A 19989-nucleotide genomic window follows, 5' to 3' on the forward strand; every position below is an offset into this window, starting at 1 on the left:
CATGTTCGATGTAGAGATTACTTAAAGTTAAAATAAATAAATAAATAAATAAATAAATAAATAAATAGAAATTTACTTAAAGAAAAACAACAAAAAACCTTAAAGTTGTACAGTTAATACATGGCAGGGTTGAGGCAAACCTTGGGAAGGCTAACTCCATGCTCTTAACCACCGTGCCATAGAAGTACAACAGCCGGGCTAATGGGTAGACACATCTGATGTTGTAAGAGGTACCGCTGATTGCTATCCAAAGATTACGCTGATATACCTTTATCTTCTGACGTGCTGCAAACTGTTCACTTGCAAGAAACAATGGCAACCACATGTTTTCTAGCTTATTGAGGACATGCTTCTGAACTTCAAGTAGAACAGGTGCATCAAGCTGCTCATGGAGCATCTTTCCCCAGCCACCACTTAAATTCATTATCTAAGAAAATACAAAGGAAACAGAAAAACTGCAAACTTCTGTTTTAGTGAAGAAACACTAATAGTCATTAATTTATCCATTCACCCCCAAACCATTTGCCGAGCACACGCTAGGTAGCACAACTGTCATTTTCTGAAAGGTATCTCCTGGCTATACCATGGGTGGTAAAGACACATGACTCCCCTAACATCAAACAGGTAATTGTGGTTGATGTGATTGTTGTTTTAGATGTATGATTTTGCTCATGATATAGTTCAGAGAACACAGGAGTGGGATTTTTATCCCATGTGACCACAAGTAATGCCATTTTTCTCTCCATGGCCTCAGCATCTTCAACTGTGAAATGGGGGTAATTATTAGTCTATGAGTTTTCTAAGTGCTCTTCCAGGTCTCATATTCTATGAATCTGTGATTCTGGTCAAACTGACTAGTTGGAGAAAGCATTTTCTTTTGTGTATGGGGAAATTGGGGCATGAATTAGTTAGGAGACAACATTGACCCAGAAATTTTAAATAGACACAAACAAATGTTGGGTTGAACTTGGTGGGATGAGGGTGGGGCTAGCAATGCAGGGCTGCCCCAACAACTTCACAGAAGAAAACAGAAGCAGCAGGAGTAGAGAGAGATCAGGTTATACAGAGAACAGTCTCTGACCTGAACAGGTGACACCTTTTACAAAACACAATTTCTTTGTGACCCAGATCTTCCTTCTGTATAAGTATCAGCTTCAACAAGCTATGAATGGCTATTTCCTGCTATAAATCATTCTGTTTTCTACCTGTTTCTGTGTATACACCTTTCAAAACTTCTGGACCCCTCACTGGAAAAATTAGCTTCTTCTGAGTTCCCCTTTGAATAATAAAATCAATCAAATCCTACTAATAAAATAATTGTTTTGCATAAAAACAAAAGAGAAACGCTCTTAGCCATCCTTTAATAATACTGATTTTTTATATAAAAAAAGAAGAAAGAAGAAAAAGAGAAAAGACTGCTTTGCTAATCAAAGAGCAAACTTAGCCATCCAACTGAAATTAGAACTAGCAAGATCTACATGGAACATAATGTGATGTGGATGTGCTTAAGTATAAAATAAGTAAACAAAAAATAAAAGTAAAGCCAAAGATGAGGAAGAAAGGCCATTGGGGAAACTCTTCTGGAGTAAATGCAATCATTTGCTATGATAGCAATGGGTAACTTTTTCCACTGAATTTGAACTTCTCAGCATGTTCTAGTACGGAGGGCTCACACAGTAGCATCAGTACCACGAAACCTCATACAATGTAGCACAAGCCAAAGAGAAAACGAATGCCTTCCATGTGTTTATTTCATAGTTGTGCTTATTGAGATACCCAACACTTTTGCTAATACAGCCCAGAATTGTATCTCAGGGCACTGATGTGATGGCAAGGCATTTTGTCAAGGTTGCTTAATTTCAGAATTTCTTCTCCCTCTTATTCCCAAAAACTTTTGCTTATTTTACACCTGGAAGATCTAGCTTTTTAATTTGGTGTACCCTACTTATAAACACTTCTGAATTTTTCTTTAATTTACTGAATTTAGCATTAATCTGAAATTTGTATTTTATAAATGTACACCATTAGGATATGCATCCTTTTAAACTACCAAAATAAAGATATCAAACACTATACATTTGATCTCCAGGTAGTAATGCGGTACTAGCAAACTTCAAATTAATTATAACACTTAAGTCTTTATATTTCAAAAGCATAAAAATTGAGCCATATTTCATGATAAAATTGTTACTTGAACACTCAGTCGCACTGCTGAATTCCAATCTGACCTTTTTGCCATAAATAATAACACCACATAGTATAATAATGACATATAGTAATAATGACAGTAATAATATAATAAATGATGACACCATCTATCACAGGCACTCATATTTGCTGAATGAATGGATGACTGGATGAATAAAAGCTATTTTTATTCTATAAACTACTTTTAAAAATAACATAGTTTTATAGTATACTTGAGTGAATTTTAAAGGCATTTAATTTGTAGATACTTAGAAATAGCTTAAAAAGTAAGATATCCAAAATGTCTAACATATAAATCATGAAAGCAAAAGACAAAAAAGATGACTTTCAGGTTGTTGGCAAAAAGAAATAAATTACTGGTTTTCAAACACAGTGACCTCACACCAGTCAGAATGGCTAAAATTAACAAGTGAGGAAACAACAGATGTTGGTGAGGATGCAGAGAAAGGGGAACCCTCCTACACTGTTAGTGGGAATGCAAGCTGGTGCAGCCACTCTGGAAAACAGTATGGAGGTTCCTCAAAAAGTTGAAAATAGAGCTACCCTACGACCCAGCAATTGTACTACTGGGTATTTACCCCAAAGATACAAATGTAGTGATCCGAAGGGGTATGTGCACCCTGATGTTTATAGCAGCAATGTCCACAATAGCTGAACTATGGAAAGAGCCCAGGTGTCCATCAACAGATGAATGGATAAAGAAGATGTGGTATATATATACAGTGGAATACTACTCAGCCATCAAAAAATGAAGTCTTGCCATTTGCAATGACATGGATGGAACTAGAGGGTATTATGTTAAGCGAAATAAGTCAATCAGAGAAAGACAAGTATCATATGATCTCAGTTATATGTGGAATTTAAGAAACAAAACAGAGGATCATAGGGGAAGGGAAGGAAAAATAAAACAAGACGAAATCAGAGAGTGAGACAAACCATAAGAGACTCTTAATCATAGGAAACAAACTAAGGGTTGCTGGAGGGGCGGGTGGGTAGGGGGATGGGGTAACTGGGTGATGGACATTAAGGACGGCATGTGATGTAATGAGCACTGGGTATCATATAAGACTGATGAATCACTGAACTCTACCTCTGAAACTAATAATATACTATATGTTAACTAATTGAATTTAAATTTAAAAAATTACTGGTTTTCATACTTCAACAAAGAAAATATGTTTACATATTGATACCTGGTCCTGTTGATATAGAGAAGCTGGACTTTGGGGGCCAAAGAAATATTTTTTATTAAGGTATTTGTTTTTAATATATATAGATTTTGCTTCCCTTTGCGTTCGGTCTCCATAAACTATTCTTCGGAACTGTTCAATGTCTGTCCAGCACATAAGGTCCATACTAAAAAGAAAACAAAAACAAAGTACAGCCCTTTTTATTTTTTTCTCTGAATTCTACTAACCCACCAAACAAGTTGTTGTCCTGACTAGTTAGCAGAACTGATTAGATCATGAAACTAATGAGTTCAATAATATGTCTCATCCTGGCTAAATATATGAATGAACACAGAAGTACTGGGATCAGAAAAGAATCTACCACTGTTTTTGATAGGGCCTCAGAGTTCCTCCTTTAACAATGGACTCATATCGTCGATGTCAAATCTGCGATAATTTCTACCTACTGCATGTATATTTGGCAACATGCTAAATTCACAACAATTTTCATCAATAAGAAGGGAAACTATGTATGTGCAATTTGGCTCCAGGTCTAAACCTTTTCTACTAATTTGGGAGAAAATTATTAGAAAAATATATAATCAATATTTCAGTTTATATTACATAAATATGTCATAAGGTTCCAAGATTCTGTGCAAAACTACAATGTTTCATTTATGTATTAGCTAATAAAAATTACAACGTATCACAGTAAAACTTCAATAGCTTAGAAAAAATATAAAGGAGATACTTTTCAGAAATACTAATTAAAGCACCTGTCTAGAAAAATGCGAAAGAAAGAAACAGTAGAAAAGCAAAAGAATAAACCACACTGGTGTTTTTATTTAGCCAATGCTAAAACACTACAAATCTTGTTTGACTATTTAAAATAACATTTGGGAGGTTACTATTATTAAAATGCACTCCCCAACAGAAAGTTACCCATACAGATTTCAGATAGGTATGCTCATTACTTTTTACTGTCATGGGTGAAATCTAGCACCAAGTCACTTTTATAATACGTTGGATCAAAGTAGCTTAAAAAAATAAGTAGCTTAGAAAAAGGATGTTTAAAGAGAGAAATACATTTTAAACTGGTTATGTTCTTTACCTTGAAGAATGAGCCTCAAGAAACTGACGGAAATGTTCAAACTCCAGTCTGTTGTTAAGCAGGTCATTAAAATTAAAGTGCTTATATTCTTCAGGAACATTATTCCAGTATTCTGTTTTTTTAGAGACCTCAGGAAGCCGTGAAATACCAGTTCCAATTTCACCAGTAGCGTCCTAGTGAAATAATACTTTTAACAAAAAATCTCTTAAATACAGCAAATTATTTTCCAAATTTAAAAAGGGAAACAAATAAAAATGAATAATTAGGTCAACACCATCTAACAATGCAATGGTAGAAGTGGGTGAAGAATCTAGAATCTAGAATCTGGCTCTAACTCCTATCAAATTCTGTTCTGTTCCTTGCTGTTCCATTCTCTTCTTTTTAGGAACACTTAGTAAACATTTACTATATATTTGCTTATAAAATATTTAATTTTCTTATTTTTGTTAGTATAAGAGTAATATATCTTTTGTAATAAGAAAACAAAAGGCATACATACTACTTACTACCCCACTCAGAGATAACCATAGCTGACATTTTCAAATACAAATCTTCTAGTCTTTTTTGCATACACACATGTAGATTATTAAAAACCAAGATAGGACTGTACAACTATGTATGGTTTTGTAACTTAGTTCTTTTTCTTAACAATGTATTATGAACATAAAATGTTCTTTTATTTATAACAATTTTGAAAGTTATAGAGTAAAACAAAATACTTTTCTAATAGTACATCCTTTACATGTAAACTTCTTCATATAAAAGTTAATTTTTAGGTATTTTTAAGACTTGATGTTTTGCAGTTTATAAGCTCTATTTAAGGGCAAAGAGCTAGAGAAGCTTATTCTTTGAAAAACCTTTCCTCTCCTTGTGGAATACCTTATATAATTAATTCATCCCTCTATTTGTGTTTGAAAAGCATCAGACCATGAGAGAAACTACCAATATTTAAAAAATCAATTTCCAATATGGAGAAGGATTATGGGGAGAATTATACATTTTAGTTCATAAATTTTAAAACACAACTTAAAATACAACTAAAATGCTACATTTTAGTTCATAAGGTTTAAAACACAAACTTAAAATACAATTTTATGAACACTTTCATTATGTTTAAAATGCAATAAAATGTGCTACTTTTTTGGCTTTTTATATAGTCTTTCCAAGATACTAATTAGTGGTTTCTCAAATAAAGAATTTCTGTGTTAAAAAGGCAACTATCATGAAGATTACATTTAACCATCTGAGCCACCCAGGCACCCCCTCATGAAGGTTACATTTAAAAAACAACTTTACTGTTTGTGTAAAATTTTATTGTAAAAGAGTAAAAATTTGAGATAGGCACAAAGGACAAAGTAAAACTATCCCCTGAAAAAATATATATATCACTTGAAATCTTACCACTCAGAGCTAACTGTCTTCAACATTTTGGTGAACATCTAGATATCTTACATGTATGAATATATGTATACATGTAGAAATACATATATAATTTTATATAAATAGGATTATATGATATCAGTATTTTTTGTTTCCCATATTTTTATATAATAATATGTCCTGGGCATTTTCCATGTCAATAAATATGAATATGAACTGTCACTTGTATGTAGATATACACATTTCATTTTATGGCTTTCAGGACCTATCATGGTTTATGTAGCTAATCCAAAAGTTGCAAATTTATAAATCAAAATAACACTCTACTATCCTAGTCAATCCTATGATCTTTTTACTGACTCCCCCAAATCCTTTCCGTATTTTTTCCTTTATTGTTTTGCCTATTGCTGTCACACGACAGTTCCTTTTCTGTTCGGAAAGTTCCATGTAACTCTTTTTTGAATTGACAACGAAGAGAGCTTCTGCCGTACAGAAAATAACCAGAAACGTTCCAAGGAATAACGTGGCTTGAAGGCTCTTAACTAAGGCAGGCAAGTGGCTTGACTCCCTATGCTACCTCATCTGCTTTGTTCTGGCTTTGTTGTTAAATGTGTCAGTATAAAGTGACACCTGTCAAAGGCAGCCTGCTAGGCAAAGAAGTAGCAGAAAAATGAAACTGCCTATCCCCTACTTTATCAGGACATTAGCTCCTCAAGATAGGATTTCCCTGCCCCCCGACCCCATGCCAATATATACAGTGGTAATCCCTCCAGGATAAAAAGTTGGTTTTTCTAAGTAGAGAGCTATCTTACCTCAGTTTTCTTGGAAAACGTCTCTTTATGCAAAGCCTGTAGCTTTCTGAAGTATGTGGAATCTAGCTGTCGAGTTTCTTCCATCAGCCCCACCTAATAAAACAATAATAAAGCTCGTAACATCAATAGAATGTACATTATGAAAAAGTGGGGGAAAGAATGCACAATTTGCCAATAACAGTGGGCTAAAAAAATGAATACACTTGCCAATAAAGTAAATTAGTTTGGAGGCAAAAGCAGCAAGAGCAACGTAAAAATATTAACTACAGCAAACTCAGACTTCACATGCATACGATAAAATATTTCTATGTAATGATATAGTGACACCGGAGATCATTCCTCCTTTCGGGACACCCCATGTGAACTAACAAACACTGCACACATGTTGGGTCACACTGCCATCTTCTATTCATTATAACAGGATAATAGTCACGAAGGCAGGCATTGCTAGCTTTAGGGACCAAATAATCCAGAGTAGAACAGGAAATGACCGCACTCCATTGTTAATAGTCTGTGAGCTAAGGTTTTTTGCTGTAGCAAGAGAGAGGCGAGTCATTCATCAGATTAACCTCATTGTAGGTATCAGCCTGCAGAGTATGTATTGTACTGTTTTAGATAGGAAGGAGAACAATCTCATTCTCCATTTCTCTATTCCGGGGAAAAAAATCAGTTTGGCAGACTGAGAACTTTCTACATTTAATGACTAGCTTTGATTATCCTTTTTGGGAAAGAGTCTACATAATCCAGTCAACTGGACTTTTAGAGAAATCCTCTGGGCTGAATTTAAGGAAGTTTCTAGTTTATTATTAAAAAGAGTATATAATTTTCCCACACATAAGAGTCATTACCAATGCCAAAACTTTTTCATTTAGGGACATTAGTTATAATTCTAAATCTTTTTTTTTTTTTTAACATCTCAGGACCCTATCTCAGGTCCATTTTCCTCTATGCCATACATTTTATTTAAAATAATGACTGGAGAGAATTTTTTTTTAAATTCATACAATAGCCTAATTTTTCTAGTGTAATAGATGTATTTTTGTAGTAGAAAAGATGTAATGCTAATTTTTGAGGACAAAGAGAAATCAGGAAGGAAAATTTAATTTTGATCACTGAATTTAGTAAGCCTTAAGAGTTGTTCAGTCATAATCCAATAAGGTAATTCTATCCAAGGTGCTTTGGTATTAATTTTATCTTAATTTACCTAACCTATTCTTTCTGGGAGAAGACATGACTAAGAGGTCGTTGAGCAGATAGGAACAAAGAATAGCAATACGAAGACAGCAGAGTTCCACCGGGAGTGACCTGACGTAGAGGGTACATGCATTAACTTCATAGAAAAAATGCCCATTACTTGTTCAAATCTGTAACTCAAAATAAATATTGAAAGAAATTTCCTCCACCCATCAATAAGAATAGTGAAAATATTCAAGCACTGAGACTTATTTGGAATTAAAAAAGATGTGTTGAAACTTCTATCCAATCAGTCTGACCTGATGAACATCTGGGGTACCTTAAAACAGCAACACTGACGTTACAGAATGTATTTTCCACAATACATACAAAACATTTCTATTTTCCATGGGTGCAATATTTACCATAACTCATCCAGTATAAAATTAAATGGGCCTTTTCCATTAATCAAAATTAAGGCCACTGCTAAGAAATGGCAAGAAGAGACAAAGCCAGTACATTATCATGGCATATTTTGTTGGTTCACGGGAAACCAAAACTCAGATTTCTCTCTGCTGACATATTTGTACAGGGAACCAAAGATGACAAAGATTTTAGTCTTTTGTTAGGAGACAATAGAGAAATTGGCAAAAAATGAAGTTAATAAATACTTTCACTGCTTCAATTTTGAGCCTGCCAAATCTTAACTCTGAGTGCCTGGCCCATATGAGACCTTGTTCAGTTTTTCTCTTGTGAGTTAATAATGTTGCTTATCATCAGTTTTGTAGTAAACCTGAATGGTCACACACCATGTCTTAGTGCCACAGTACCTTTCCAAAAGCAACTTGGTCTAATTTTACCATCTTTGTCCAGGGCTCAAGAAGGAGGAGAAGGATATATTCTTCTGCTGTGTCAAAAAGGTCTTCAAATGGTGGCTGTATTTTCATATAGATTTCTTTTTTCTTTTCCTGTTGGAGTCCAATGTCAAGAGTAGCCGAAGGAGCGATGTATGTGGCAAAAAGATACTAAGGGAGAAGGGGGAGAAAGAAAGGAGAGGATGTTGGGAGAAACCATAATGGTGAGTGGATTCCTCAGTAAAGGCATTTAAAAAAGGTAAGAGAAGGGAAACAAGCTCAAGTGATGTTTTTTTCTTGAAAAGATGCATAAAACTACTTACGTCAAAGCAGTGTGTTTATTCAAAAGGCTTCTCTTTACTTTTCCTATTTCTTCAGCAGTAATTAGTCAATTTGCCAGTGGATCTTACACAAGAGTATATCATTTGGATATTCCAATTTTTTATCAGATTACTTCCATGTATTATTATGATTGATTCCAGGTTATAGGTCTCCTTTTCCTTTTATGTTCACGATATTTCTAATACTTTAGTGCTACCTCCCAAAATGGTTTGAAATGCCCATTTGGAAACAAAAGGCAAGAATACACCAGGGCTGAAAAACTGGCTATCGGTCTTCTAGTATAGAGACCCAAAAGACTACCTGCCCTACCCAACTGAGCTGCAGAGTTCTTAAGACTGTTACTAATTATCTCTTTCTGCTGTAAAAATATCTCCATCTGATGTCCAATGCTGTGGAAGAGATATGAGAAGGAAGTAGGAGTGAGTGGAAAGATACACAGATACACATGGAATTTCTAGCTTCCTAGAAAAAGCTGCGTAAATGTCTATTCCATTCTACTCTTTTGTCTTTTCTCTAAATAATAGCTATTTACATCTGAGAAGTAATTTAATAACAGTTTACTTTTAAAATATTACATATTGAATGTCATGCCCTGTGTATCAGATTTAAATGTAGTTTTATGAACAATCTCTAATTAATTGTATTCAATTTTATTTTTTTAGTTTTGGACCTGATAATGTCCAGATTCAACTCAGGCAATAGATAGATAGATAGATAGATAGATAGATAGATAGATAGATAGATAGATAGATGATAGATAGATAGATATAATAGTATTCTGTAAAATAATCTTTTTAAAAGTTTTAAAGGGTCCACATTAATAACATAAGCATTTGCTGAGTATCTACTACGTCTTAGACACTTGGATAGTTGCTATGCATGCAAAGATTAATGATTAAGACCCAATACCTAATCTGAAGGAGCCCATTCCTGGTGACATGGAGTTGAAAATCGGTCATTGCAATACAGTATGGTAAGTACAACAAGAGAAGTACACACTGCAAATAAGATCATCCATGATTTCCTGTCCATTCTTTTAAAACTCACATCCCATTAATCACCTTTTAAATTTTACACTCAAATACCAATTCTTCTGTTATTTTTCTAAACCTTGTTTCACCATTCCATACCATTGCCTATATTATTCCTTCAATCTTGGCTGTTCACCTTACCCCATGCACCTGGTCTGCTTGATAAACTCTGATTTATTCTTTAAAAACCAACATGGATTTTTCCTCCTCCAGGAAGCCTTCACTCACACCCTCCTCCCAAGATCATTTTCTACTGTTATCCCTACCACACTATAATGAAGTTATGTATTATGTATTTTCTCTTCTAGAACAAGGTCCTTGAGGGCAAATACTGCAGCTTATTCTTTTGTCATTCTTCAACTCCTAAAACTGTTCTTGGCATAGAGAAGTTGCCATAAATGTTTATTAATTGTACTAAATCCACAGAAAAGACTCATTTATGTCTCGGAATGGGAAAGGAAAAGATTCCAAAACTTTTCCAAGAGAAGATAAGCTTCTTTTATCCTTAATCCTTCAGTTGAATCTTTAAAGATGAGTTGGGAGTCAATCAGGCAAGAAAAGGGAGTTGATGAGAAAGATGGTTTAAGAAGAAGGAAAATATGGGGCGAGGCATGAAGGTTTAGGGCAGTTTTATGACCTATGGAGAGATTCTAGGCTCCAAATAGATACCACTGGCTAAAGGAAAGAGGTAGAGTAAGAAAGGATCCTATAAAGGGAGGCAGAAGCCAGAACATGCATATGACCTTTGGTCCCTTGGTGAAGAATTTGAATTTTTACTTAAAGATAAATAATGAGGTCTCTCTGAGGAGTGACATCTTTGGATATGAATCTTAGAAATAAATCACTTTGGCATCAGGAAAGAGAAAAGTTTCGAGTAGGTCAAGATTTGAGGTAGTTTGGAATTTATTTCAATAGCCAGAAAAGAAATTATGTGCCACCTTCATCTCTCACCTGCTTTTGTGCAATAGCCTCTTAACTCGTCCTCAAGGGTTCCTCTTTGCTTTCTTACCATCTTTTCTTACTACAGCAAACAGAAGGCCTTTTGCCTATCATTCTTCTGCTCAATTCTTCAGTGACTTCTCTCACACACAGTAACAGTCAAAGTCCTTATGAAAGGACTTAAAAAGTCCTTAAAAAAGTCAGGTTTTATTTGGGGTTGAATAGCTTCTAATGGAAAAATAAAGCAACTGCTTAGTCATTGGGTCAGCTACACTGAAAGTATAAATAAACACTTGACATGCCACATATCAAACTCTTTGTGTAGAAATCAGGACAATTTCTTTGATTTTTAAAAACAGTAACAGTGAAGACGATAAAATACAAAAGAAGTTGAAATGGTGATTAGAGTCACAGTGATAGAAATGAGAGTCAGCTTCTTGTGGACACCCAAATCTGTTCTTTTCCCTGTCTCTCCCAGTCTTGCCTTCACTCTGCTTATCTTTTAAGATCTGCTGCTACCCACAGTCTCATGAGAGACTCTAGATCCTATTTATATTGTCTATCATTATACCTTGGTGGACATTTTGTGATGCCACGGTAAAGCCAGGTTGCTGTATGTGACTATGTCCAGTTGCCTTGGGCTTTTACCTTCTGAAATTTTGCTTTATGATTTTCTTCAGAATGAGTGTCACTTCACTTTGCCAATTACTGTATTAATAGCACAACTTCCTCTCTCTGGTCATTATTCTTCATCCTTTTATACTTCTCACCAAGTTTTCTTTACCTTCAGCACAATCTGTGGCTTCTTCCTGTCCTCCAAATAAATGGGGCACCACCTAATTTCTCTTATTTTCTTACATGATAGGGTCTGAAGATTGCCCATCATTTCAACTACACTCTTAAAACATCCTTAATTCCTCCCATCTTGATCTTCTGCTCAATTCTGAGTCAGCTAAATCATTCATTTTTCCAACTCTGTCCTCAAGCTCCCAATAAAAACTATGACAGCTGGCTCCATTATACATAGATTTAAAAAAAGAAGAACTTCAGCTGTGATGGCAAAGCTCAGTACATTTTTGCATATTTCTAATCAAGTCTTATCTCCCCATTTCTAAACTTTGCCATCCTCCGTAAAGCTCCCAACTGTTCCTTATGCTTCTTCACTTTGAGAAGATTTATCTTCCACTTAACTGGGAAAAAAAACTCTGGTATGAATGCCCTCAACTTTCTCCTCAAGAGCCTTCTTCTAAATATTTTTCTTTCTCTGATGTTTCAGAGGAAGACTCCTCTCCAAGACTAAGCCATTCATGTGTGGTCTTAACTCCATTCCCCCCACCCCCACCTCTGGAACCTTGCAACATTGATTATTTCCTTCGTGCTTATGTCCTTAATTCACTTTGCCATTGATTCCATCTTCTTCCTTATGCTACAAAGGTGTTCAGATGAGGTGTGTCTCCCATTGTAAAATAAGTTTCTTGACCACTTTGCCCACAAACTATTGCTCTTCTCTCTTTCCCATCTCTACAAATCTTCATACTCCCTTTCCACCCACTTCTCAATCTACTGCAATCTGGTTTGCAGGCCAATGAAACTGATCTCCAAGATCACTCACAACCATACACACAAACACCAATTTGATAGCTTCTCTCCTTAATCTCCACCGTCTTGTATTCCCTTTGAAGCTGTTACATTGTTGATTACCCTCTCCTTGACTCTCTCCTCTGCCCTCAACACTGTCTCCTGATTCTCTGCTTATTTCCACTCTCAGACTCCTTTGATGATTCCTTTTCCTCTATCTCCCCTTAAAGGAAAGCATTCATTGAAATTCTATGTTCAACTATATTTTCTTCTCAGTTCACATTCTTGCAGTTTCTCACACATGCCAGGCACCCTCTCATAGGACTTTCACACTATGTCTTCTATGCCCTCTATGCACTCCAGCCTTATCCTCTTCCTGCCTTTTGCTCAGTCTTCCTTGACCCCTGAAGTCTGTCTTTGGTACCTTTCTTATGTGCTCCTATGGGGGCTCCTATGTTTCTCCCACTGGACCACAAGGTCTATGAAGACAGATTTAGGTCTACTTTGTTTGTTACTATATCCCTAGCATCTAGCATAATGTTAAATTTAGGATGAACGAACAGATGAATGAAAGACTTTGTCCATTCCCAGAGACTTAACAGTTAACTATAGGTAGAAGAAACCCAAATATATATAGCTTTAGACCTGATTTCTTTCCCGAACTAAAATCTCTGCTTTTAGTTGTTAACTTATTATTGCTACATGGATAGCTTACAGACCCTCAAACTCGGTGACTCAATAATATAACAAATTGTTGTTTCAGAACCTCCAAGCCTCTCCCTTCCTCCTACATTTCCAGTTTTCATTAATAACATACCATTCACAGCACAACCTTTGACACCCACTTTCCTTGCCTTCTTCCTCAAATGCAAGTCCTAGGAATTTACCTCTCTACATTGAAACAAGGAGAAACTGATCAGAACAAGTATAAAAATATGAGGAGGAAATAAAAGGCAGCAGTTCCATTCCAACAAGAAACAAAATAAAAGTCAGACTTTTGGCCAAGTTCGGTGAGACTCTTTCCAGGCTACTGTCTACTACCTTCCTTCCTGACCTCACACTTTTACTTCCCTCTATGAAGCCACAGGGGTCCACGCATATTTTTGTTGCTGTTGTTGTTCAACTATTTTTGTCCAGTCTTATTGAGAAAGAATTGGCATACAGCACTGTTCAAGTTTAAAGTATACAGTATAATAGGACTTACATATATTGTGAAATAATTACCACAGTAAGTTTAACCATCCATCATCTCATTTAGATACAAAAAAAAGAAAAAAATTTTTCTCCTCATGAAGAGAGGAGTATCTACTCTCTTAACAACTTCTGTATGTACCATACAGCAACGCTGACTACAGTCATCATGGTGTAGGTTACTTCCCCGTACTCACTTATCTTATATCTGGAAGTTTGTACGGACCACCTTCATTAAGCAACCCCTACACCTCTAGTCACTACAAATCTGATCTCTTTTTAATGAGCTTGGGTTTTTGCATATTATTTAACCGTCTATTCCCACAGTCTCAAGGAGCCACAATTAGGGTAGCCATATGACCCCATTCTGGCTTAAGCTTATTGTCCTGGCATAATTATTAAGAGTTTCCCTTTCACTCAGAAAAGAATCCCGGTTTAGATAATAAATTATATGTTCTCCCTATATTTAACTGACACCAGTTAGATGACACTAGAAGATTTCTCTAAAACCAAGAATCCTAGAAGTGCTCAACACATATTTAGAGCTGAAAATAAAGAAAGGCGGAAAATATTCCTTGCTGAGAAACACACATTTGTCTGATCACAAACAAATGAATTGAATAGCTGTTATCAAAGCCAAAATCCCAAATATTTTATTTAGAACTTGGATTGAAGCTTCACAGACTTCTCTGTTAAGACTAAATGCATTAGGGACACCTGGCTGGCTCAGTCAGAAGAGCATGTGACTCTTGATCTTGGGGTTGTGGGTTCAAGCCCCGCACTGGGTGCAGAGATTACTAAAAAAAAAATTTTTTTTAAAGAATGAATGCATTAAATGAAAATCTTAACAGAAATTTAAAAATCTTTCCCCTCTCTATTGCACCTAAATTTAGATATTTATTTGTCTTCTCACCTTTTTTTAGTGGGGGGGACTTCCTGTCTGTTTATTGAACATTGTTCATTATCACATAAGTAATTTCTCTTTGTTCAAGTATCAACCCCTACTCTGATAACCAGCATAATCCTTAGGAGCATATACTTCCCCCCCCTCCCTAATTCTTTACCACTGTTATAAAATTACAGAACTGGAAACATTAGAAAGGGGCTTGAAAGATCATCCTTTCCAGAGTGTCCCAAGATCACATTATGCACATTTATTGTCTTCTTTTGAGGCTCAGTCTCTAGTCTCTCTGCTCCCAGAGCGGTAGGGACAAAAGTAGGTAAGGGGATAAGAAGGAAAAAAAAAAATGGATTTGATTGTCAATTCTTTATTGGGCCACTCTGTACATTTATAGTACATTCAACTGAACTACGCCGTTAAAATCTGACAATGTCTTTCTAATATGTGCTTCTAATAATCCAGGGACAATGTATAAGTGGACTGACAACCAACTACATATAACAAATACAAGGGATGGTAATCATATATATGAAACAAAATTAAAAGGCTAAAGAACAGCTTTAAAATCTGTATAAAGATGATGAAGATCATTTTTAAGTTGATGTGAACCTACTTGAAGAAGGAATATAGAGCTCATGCTACATGATAGCTAAAAAATATAGTCTAATTGGGGTTTACAAACATTGCTTAAGTATCCTGGATCATTTGCTTTTTTATTGGCCACCCAGTTCTTCCTTTCTAACCACTGAGGAAATAACAATGTAGCTAATGTTGGAGAAGAGAATGCTCCCTTCATACCCCAGTCAGCTACTCTGATTCACATTAAAGCAGAGATTCACTCACGCACAGCTGTGGCCGACAGGATTCCAATTTAAACATGAACCTATGATGCTTTAACAACCCAACAGGAAAGTGTTTGAGAAGGGACACAAGCCCTGCCTGTCTGCGATCAGACTGCCGGGCTCTGCACACAGCACAGCTCTCAACCCCCTCTCTCCCGTAGGCGCTCAAAGGTGATGTAATCAGGAAATGCACAATGGGCGGCCTGCCCGGGCTGCTCTACACCTGGGCCTGTGACTCACTTTCTTGGCCTCTGTATCACAAAGGGGGGAAAAAGCAATGCCTCCCCTTTAAAAAATCTCTTAGAGTCTTGAAATTCTGGGAATTAACTTTCTCGTTTAACTAAACTCCGATGACCATAGGATAGCTAACAAGACCATCAAGAGGAAAAAAATGTAGGATGGATACCTTTGGAGACATGAGGAAGAAGAACTGAATTGGATAGTGGAATGGAGAAATGAACTGGAGGAAATGAAGACAAAAGAGAGATAAAGAAACGACATTTTTGACAACCATTTTGCTTTGCTTTCTAAAGGATGGCAAAATGATGGACAATATTTCATCAAAATTACTTATAGTACATGTTAGTTTTTGCCATTACAAGAAAAAAAACCATAAAAATGTTTCTATGCTTGCTTCTTCAAGGAAACCTCTGCTACTTCATTAATTAGAGCCAGTATCCTACACATGACGAGGGTATCGCATTACATAGGATATGGCTCAAATTAAAATATGCCATTTCCCATTGTGATTTATATTTTTTTCCCAACCTTCAGGTAATTTTGCATGTAAGATTTCAGCCTTGCCACTCTAGTACTAGTTTTCAAAATCATTCTAAAACTATTATGATAAGTTTATATGATAAACATATTCTTGGATGGAAGTGGATCCCAATCTCCTTTCAAATATATCATAATGCATTCCAGGCTTAGTTTTCCCACATTTGATTCATTCGCATATGAAGACCCTGGAATGGATTGATGTTTTCTTACTGCATCATAAAGCTTAGGAAAACATACCTGAGAAACGAAAACTGTGGGCTTATTGAATTTATCCTTGTTATTTTTAACAATGTCAAGAGCAAACAATAAAATAAAATAATTTCCACAACTGCCTGCGCTATTTGGCTTTCTCATTGTACCAAAGACAAAATGATGACAGCCACGGGGTTAGATTCCAATTATTATGCTGTAGAAGCACCCAGCAAAGCTGTCTTCCTGTGCCAAAGGTGAGCATAGTCTTTGGGAAAGCATCTTTTCCATAAGCAGGGGCCATTTGATGAGCTTCAGCTTGACACTCATCTGTGTTCCAATGAAAACAAGAACAATTTCTGTGTAGCCTTAAAAGGCAAAGTCAAGAATAATACTAAATGCTGTAGCACATGTGTTGATTTGTTATGTTACATTTCAGCTGTTAGTTATGCTAATGGAACAGTTTCACATACTTGGTTTTGATGTATTTATTTTAATGATCATGTGTATGTATCTTTCTGTGATTGCCTGGTAAGACTGACTGCATGATGTTCTGCTGTCACCACCAGGCCAGGACTGGAAGTAAGGGGTAAAAAAAATGTAAAGCTTCAACTTCACAACTGTACGACTTGAAGTAAGTCCCTCGGTACAACAGGGACAAGATGTGTCAGAACCTATAGGATGTAAGATCTTAATACAAAATTATAGGACATCTAGCAGAGCCTATCAACAGGTGAACTAAAATTGGGGACATGTAAAAAGTGGATTTTCAATATAACTTATTAAAGGATGCTAGACATTAGGAGAAAACGTTTATGCTTCAGCATTTGGTGTTATTCGCAAGTCCATTTTTTCCTTAAGACGCCTTACCCCGCTGCAGCCGCGAAAGAAGGGATTCTAATCGCGTGACTAGTAAGGCTGCAGGAAGATGTGCATCTTTCACATTCTTCTGGTGAGTGTCCAAGATGCCAACCGAGAGCACAGGAAATATACAAGTGCCTGCCGCTATTGCCTTCTACTTATTGGGGGGCAGCATCAGGGTTCTGCCAGATGGACGGACAGAGTGCTATCAACAAAGACCTAGCTGGCTCCCTGGGAAGAAGACATATCCCATAAAACCCATGACACTATTGCAAACACCCTAAAGACAAAAGAAGAGAAGAGTTTTTGGCTACTGAAATATACAAAGGTTTTTTTTGTTTTTGTTTTTGTTTTTTTCCTGTAAGCTCCTTCTTTCAGTTCATAATAAACAAACTGTGCAGGACCTGGAGATTCTGGAGCAAAGGCGATGCATGCCTTCTTTGGTAGGTATAAGCAAGGGGTTCAAAAGCAGTCTCTAAAGGATGGGAGAAAAATAAAGGTGGAGGGTCAGTTGTCTGCAGCTGTAACATTAGAGAAACTTAAAAGGGGAAAGGATCAGAGTGAAAGTTCCCTTGTCATCTCTTTTCCTCTGCCTTAAGCAATGGTACACTGGAACCACCTCACACCAGCTCAACAATTCATAGATTTTCAGGGATTATGTGAGCAGGTTTTTAAATGCAGTTATTATTAAAAACTATATTACATCAACCTACAATGAAATTATACTGAAAACAAAAATAATGAATACCCAAAATTCATCACTTCCTAATGATTTTACTGCTTTTACTATCATCCATGCTCTTGAGGTTATTTACCTCTAGTGTATCTGAATGGTGAAATACTACTGCACGTTCTACTACACATCCCTTCCCCACTCTGCATTCAGTGATGTCATGTTGGCAGCTTGAAATCATCCATGGGGAGAGTGCTTACACCCAGAGATATGCAAATCTACAAATCAGGGCTGCTTTTCCCCCTGGAGAGCTGGTTGTTAAATATTTATCATCATGCCACTGATTATAAGGCAAATATACTTCTCTTTTCCTATCATGATCGCTGAAGAAAGAGAAATAGGGGCGCCTGGGTGGCACAGTCAGTTGAGCGTGTGCCTCTTGATTTCAGCTCAGGTCATGATTTTGTGGTGGTGGGATCAAGCCCCAAGCTGGGCTCTGTGCTCAGCAGAGGAGTCTACTTGTCCTGCTCCCTCCCCCTCCACCCCTTCCCCCTCTCTTTTTCTCTCTAAAATAAATACATTTTTAAAAAATCTTTAAAAAAAAAAAAAAGAGAGAGAGAGAGAGGGGTGCCTGGGTGGCTCAGTCATTAAGCGTCTGCCTTTGGCTCAGGTCATGATCCCAGGATCCTGGGCTCGAGCCCCGCATCGGGCTTCCTGCTCAGTGGAAAGCCTTGTTTCTCCCTCTCCCACTCCCCCTGCTTGTGTTCCCTCTCTCACTATGTATCTCTCTGTCAAATAAATAAATAAAATCTTTAAAAAGAGAGAGACAGGGGGCGCCTGGGTGGCTCAGATGGTTAAACGTCTGCCTTCGGCTCAGGTCATGATCTCAGGGTCCTGGGATCGAGTCCCACATCGGGCTCCCTGCTCCTTGGGAGCCTGCTTCTCCCTCTGCCTTTCTCTCTCGCTCTCTCATGAATAAATAAATAAAATCTTTATAAAAAAAAAAAAAAGAGAGAGAGAGAGAGAAATAAAGTCAGAAAAAATGCAAATGACACCAATTAATTCAAATATTCACTGGAGGCAAAGTCATATACCTGAAAATACCAATTCATACCAGAATATGCCAATTTATAACAGTTGACTTAAATACTGTTTAACTGACATCCAATTTTTAAAAATATGGATATGGTAAAGTTCTTTTTAATAGTTCAATTGAGCAAGGTTGAACTACAAGAACAGAGCAAACAAGTTCTTTGAAACTTTACATTCTGAATAGTCCTTATTTAGAAAAGAGCAAAGCGAGCTTCAACGATCAATTTCCCTTCAGTCTGATCAATACATCAGAAGCGGTAAGAGTTTGGTGGGGAAAAGCTTGTTAACTTGTCCTCCTGAGAGAATATAAGGAGCAGCTCCGAGGAAAAAACACGAAGCATCATGAGATATAAAATTGATACTAGTGGATCTTGATACGGTGTTTGGTCCCAAAAAGCCCCACATCACTTCCCAGATAACCTCAAACACAGCAGAACAGACAAAACATATTGCGGCGCTTGAAGGCAAACAGCAAGCCATGTGGGACCTTCTCGACGGGGCTCAATAATTCCATCCTTGGAATTTATATGAAATAATAAGATGAAACTGTGTTCCAAAGAGCTAGAGGCAAAGGGTCCCCAGAGGGGTTTATAAAAGGAACATAAATGCCTTGATATGGGACACTTTCAGAAATCACAAAATATTTACTTCAGCAAAAAATGAGATCTGTTTTCATAACCATTCACAGCTCTACCAGGCATAGAACATCATTATCTGAGTTCATATGAGGCAGAAAAAAAAATAATGAGCAAGTTCAGGCAACCCAGTGTTGTTTTTTTTCTGCAAAAAGAGGAAAAAATGATGATTTTTAATGACCTCTCATATCCCACTAGGAGCTCAAAAACATTACTGAGGAGCTACGC

The 19989-nt window shown here is 36.5% G+C and overlaps 1 protein-coding gene across 1 annotated transcript in view; it reads right to left on the bottom strand.

The window, feature by feature from the left end:
• RGS22 (regulator of G protein signaling 22) overlaps window positions 1-19989 on the bottom strand; it is a 118639-nt gene that overhangs the window by 19555 nt on the left and 79095 nt on the right. The window contains exons 15-19 of the mRNA XM_032421902.1: window positions 8684-8878; window positions 6681-6773; window positions 4489-4661; window positions 3402-3564; window positions 269-427 (exon numbers count right to left, since the gene is read on the bottom strand). Of these exons, the coding sequence (XP_032277793.1) occupies window positions 269-427; window positions 3402-3564; window positions 4489-4661; window positions 6681-6773; window positions 8684-8878 (783 nt within the window). The remainder of the gene's footprint in view (window positions 1-268; window positions 428-3401; window positions 3565-4488; window positions 4662-6680; window positions 6774-8683; window positions 8879-19989) is intronic.

Source organism: Phoca vitulina, unplaced genomic scaffold, assembly GCF_004348235.1.
Source record: "Phoca vitulina isolate PV1807 unplaced genomic scaffold, GSC_HSeal_1.0 scaffold25, whole genome shotgun sequence".
Taxonomy (NCBI): domain Eukaryota; kingdom Metazoa; phylum Chordata; class Mammalia; order Carnivora; family Phocidae; genus Phoca; species Phoca vitulina.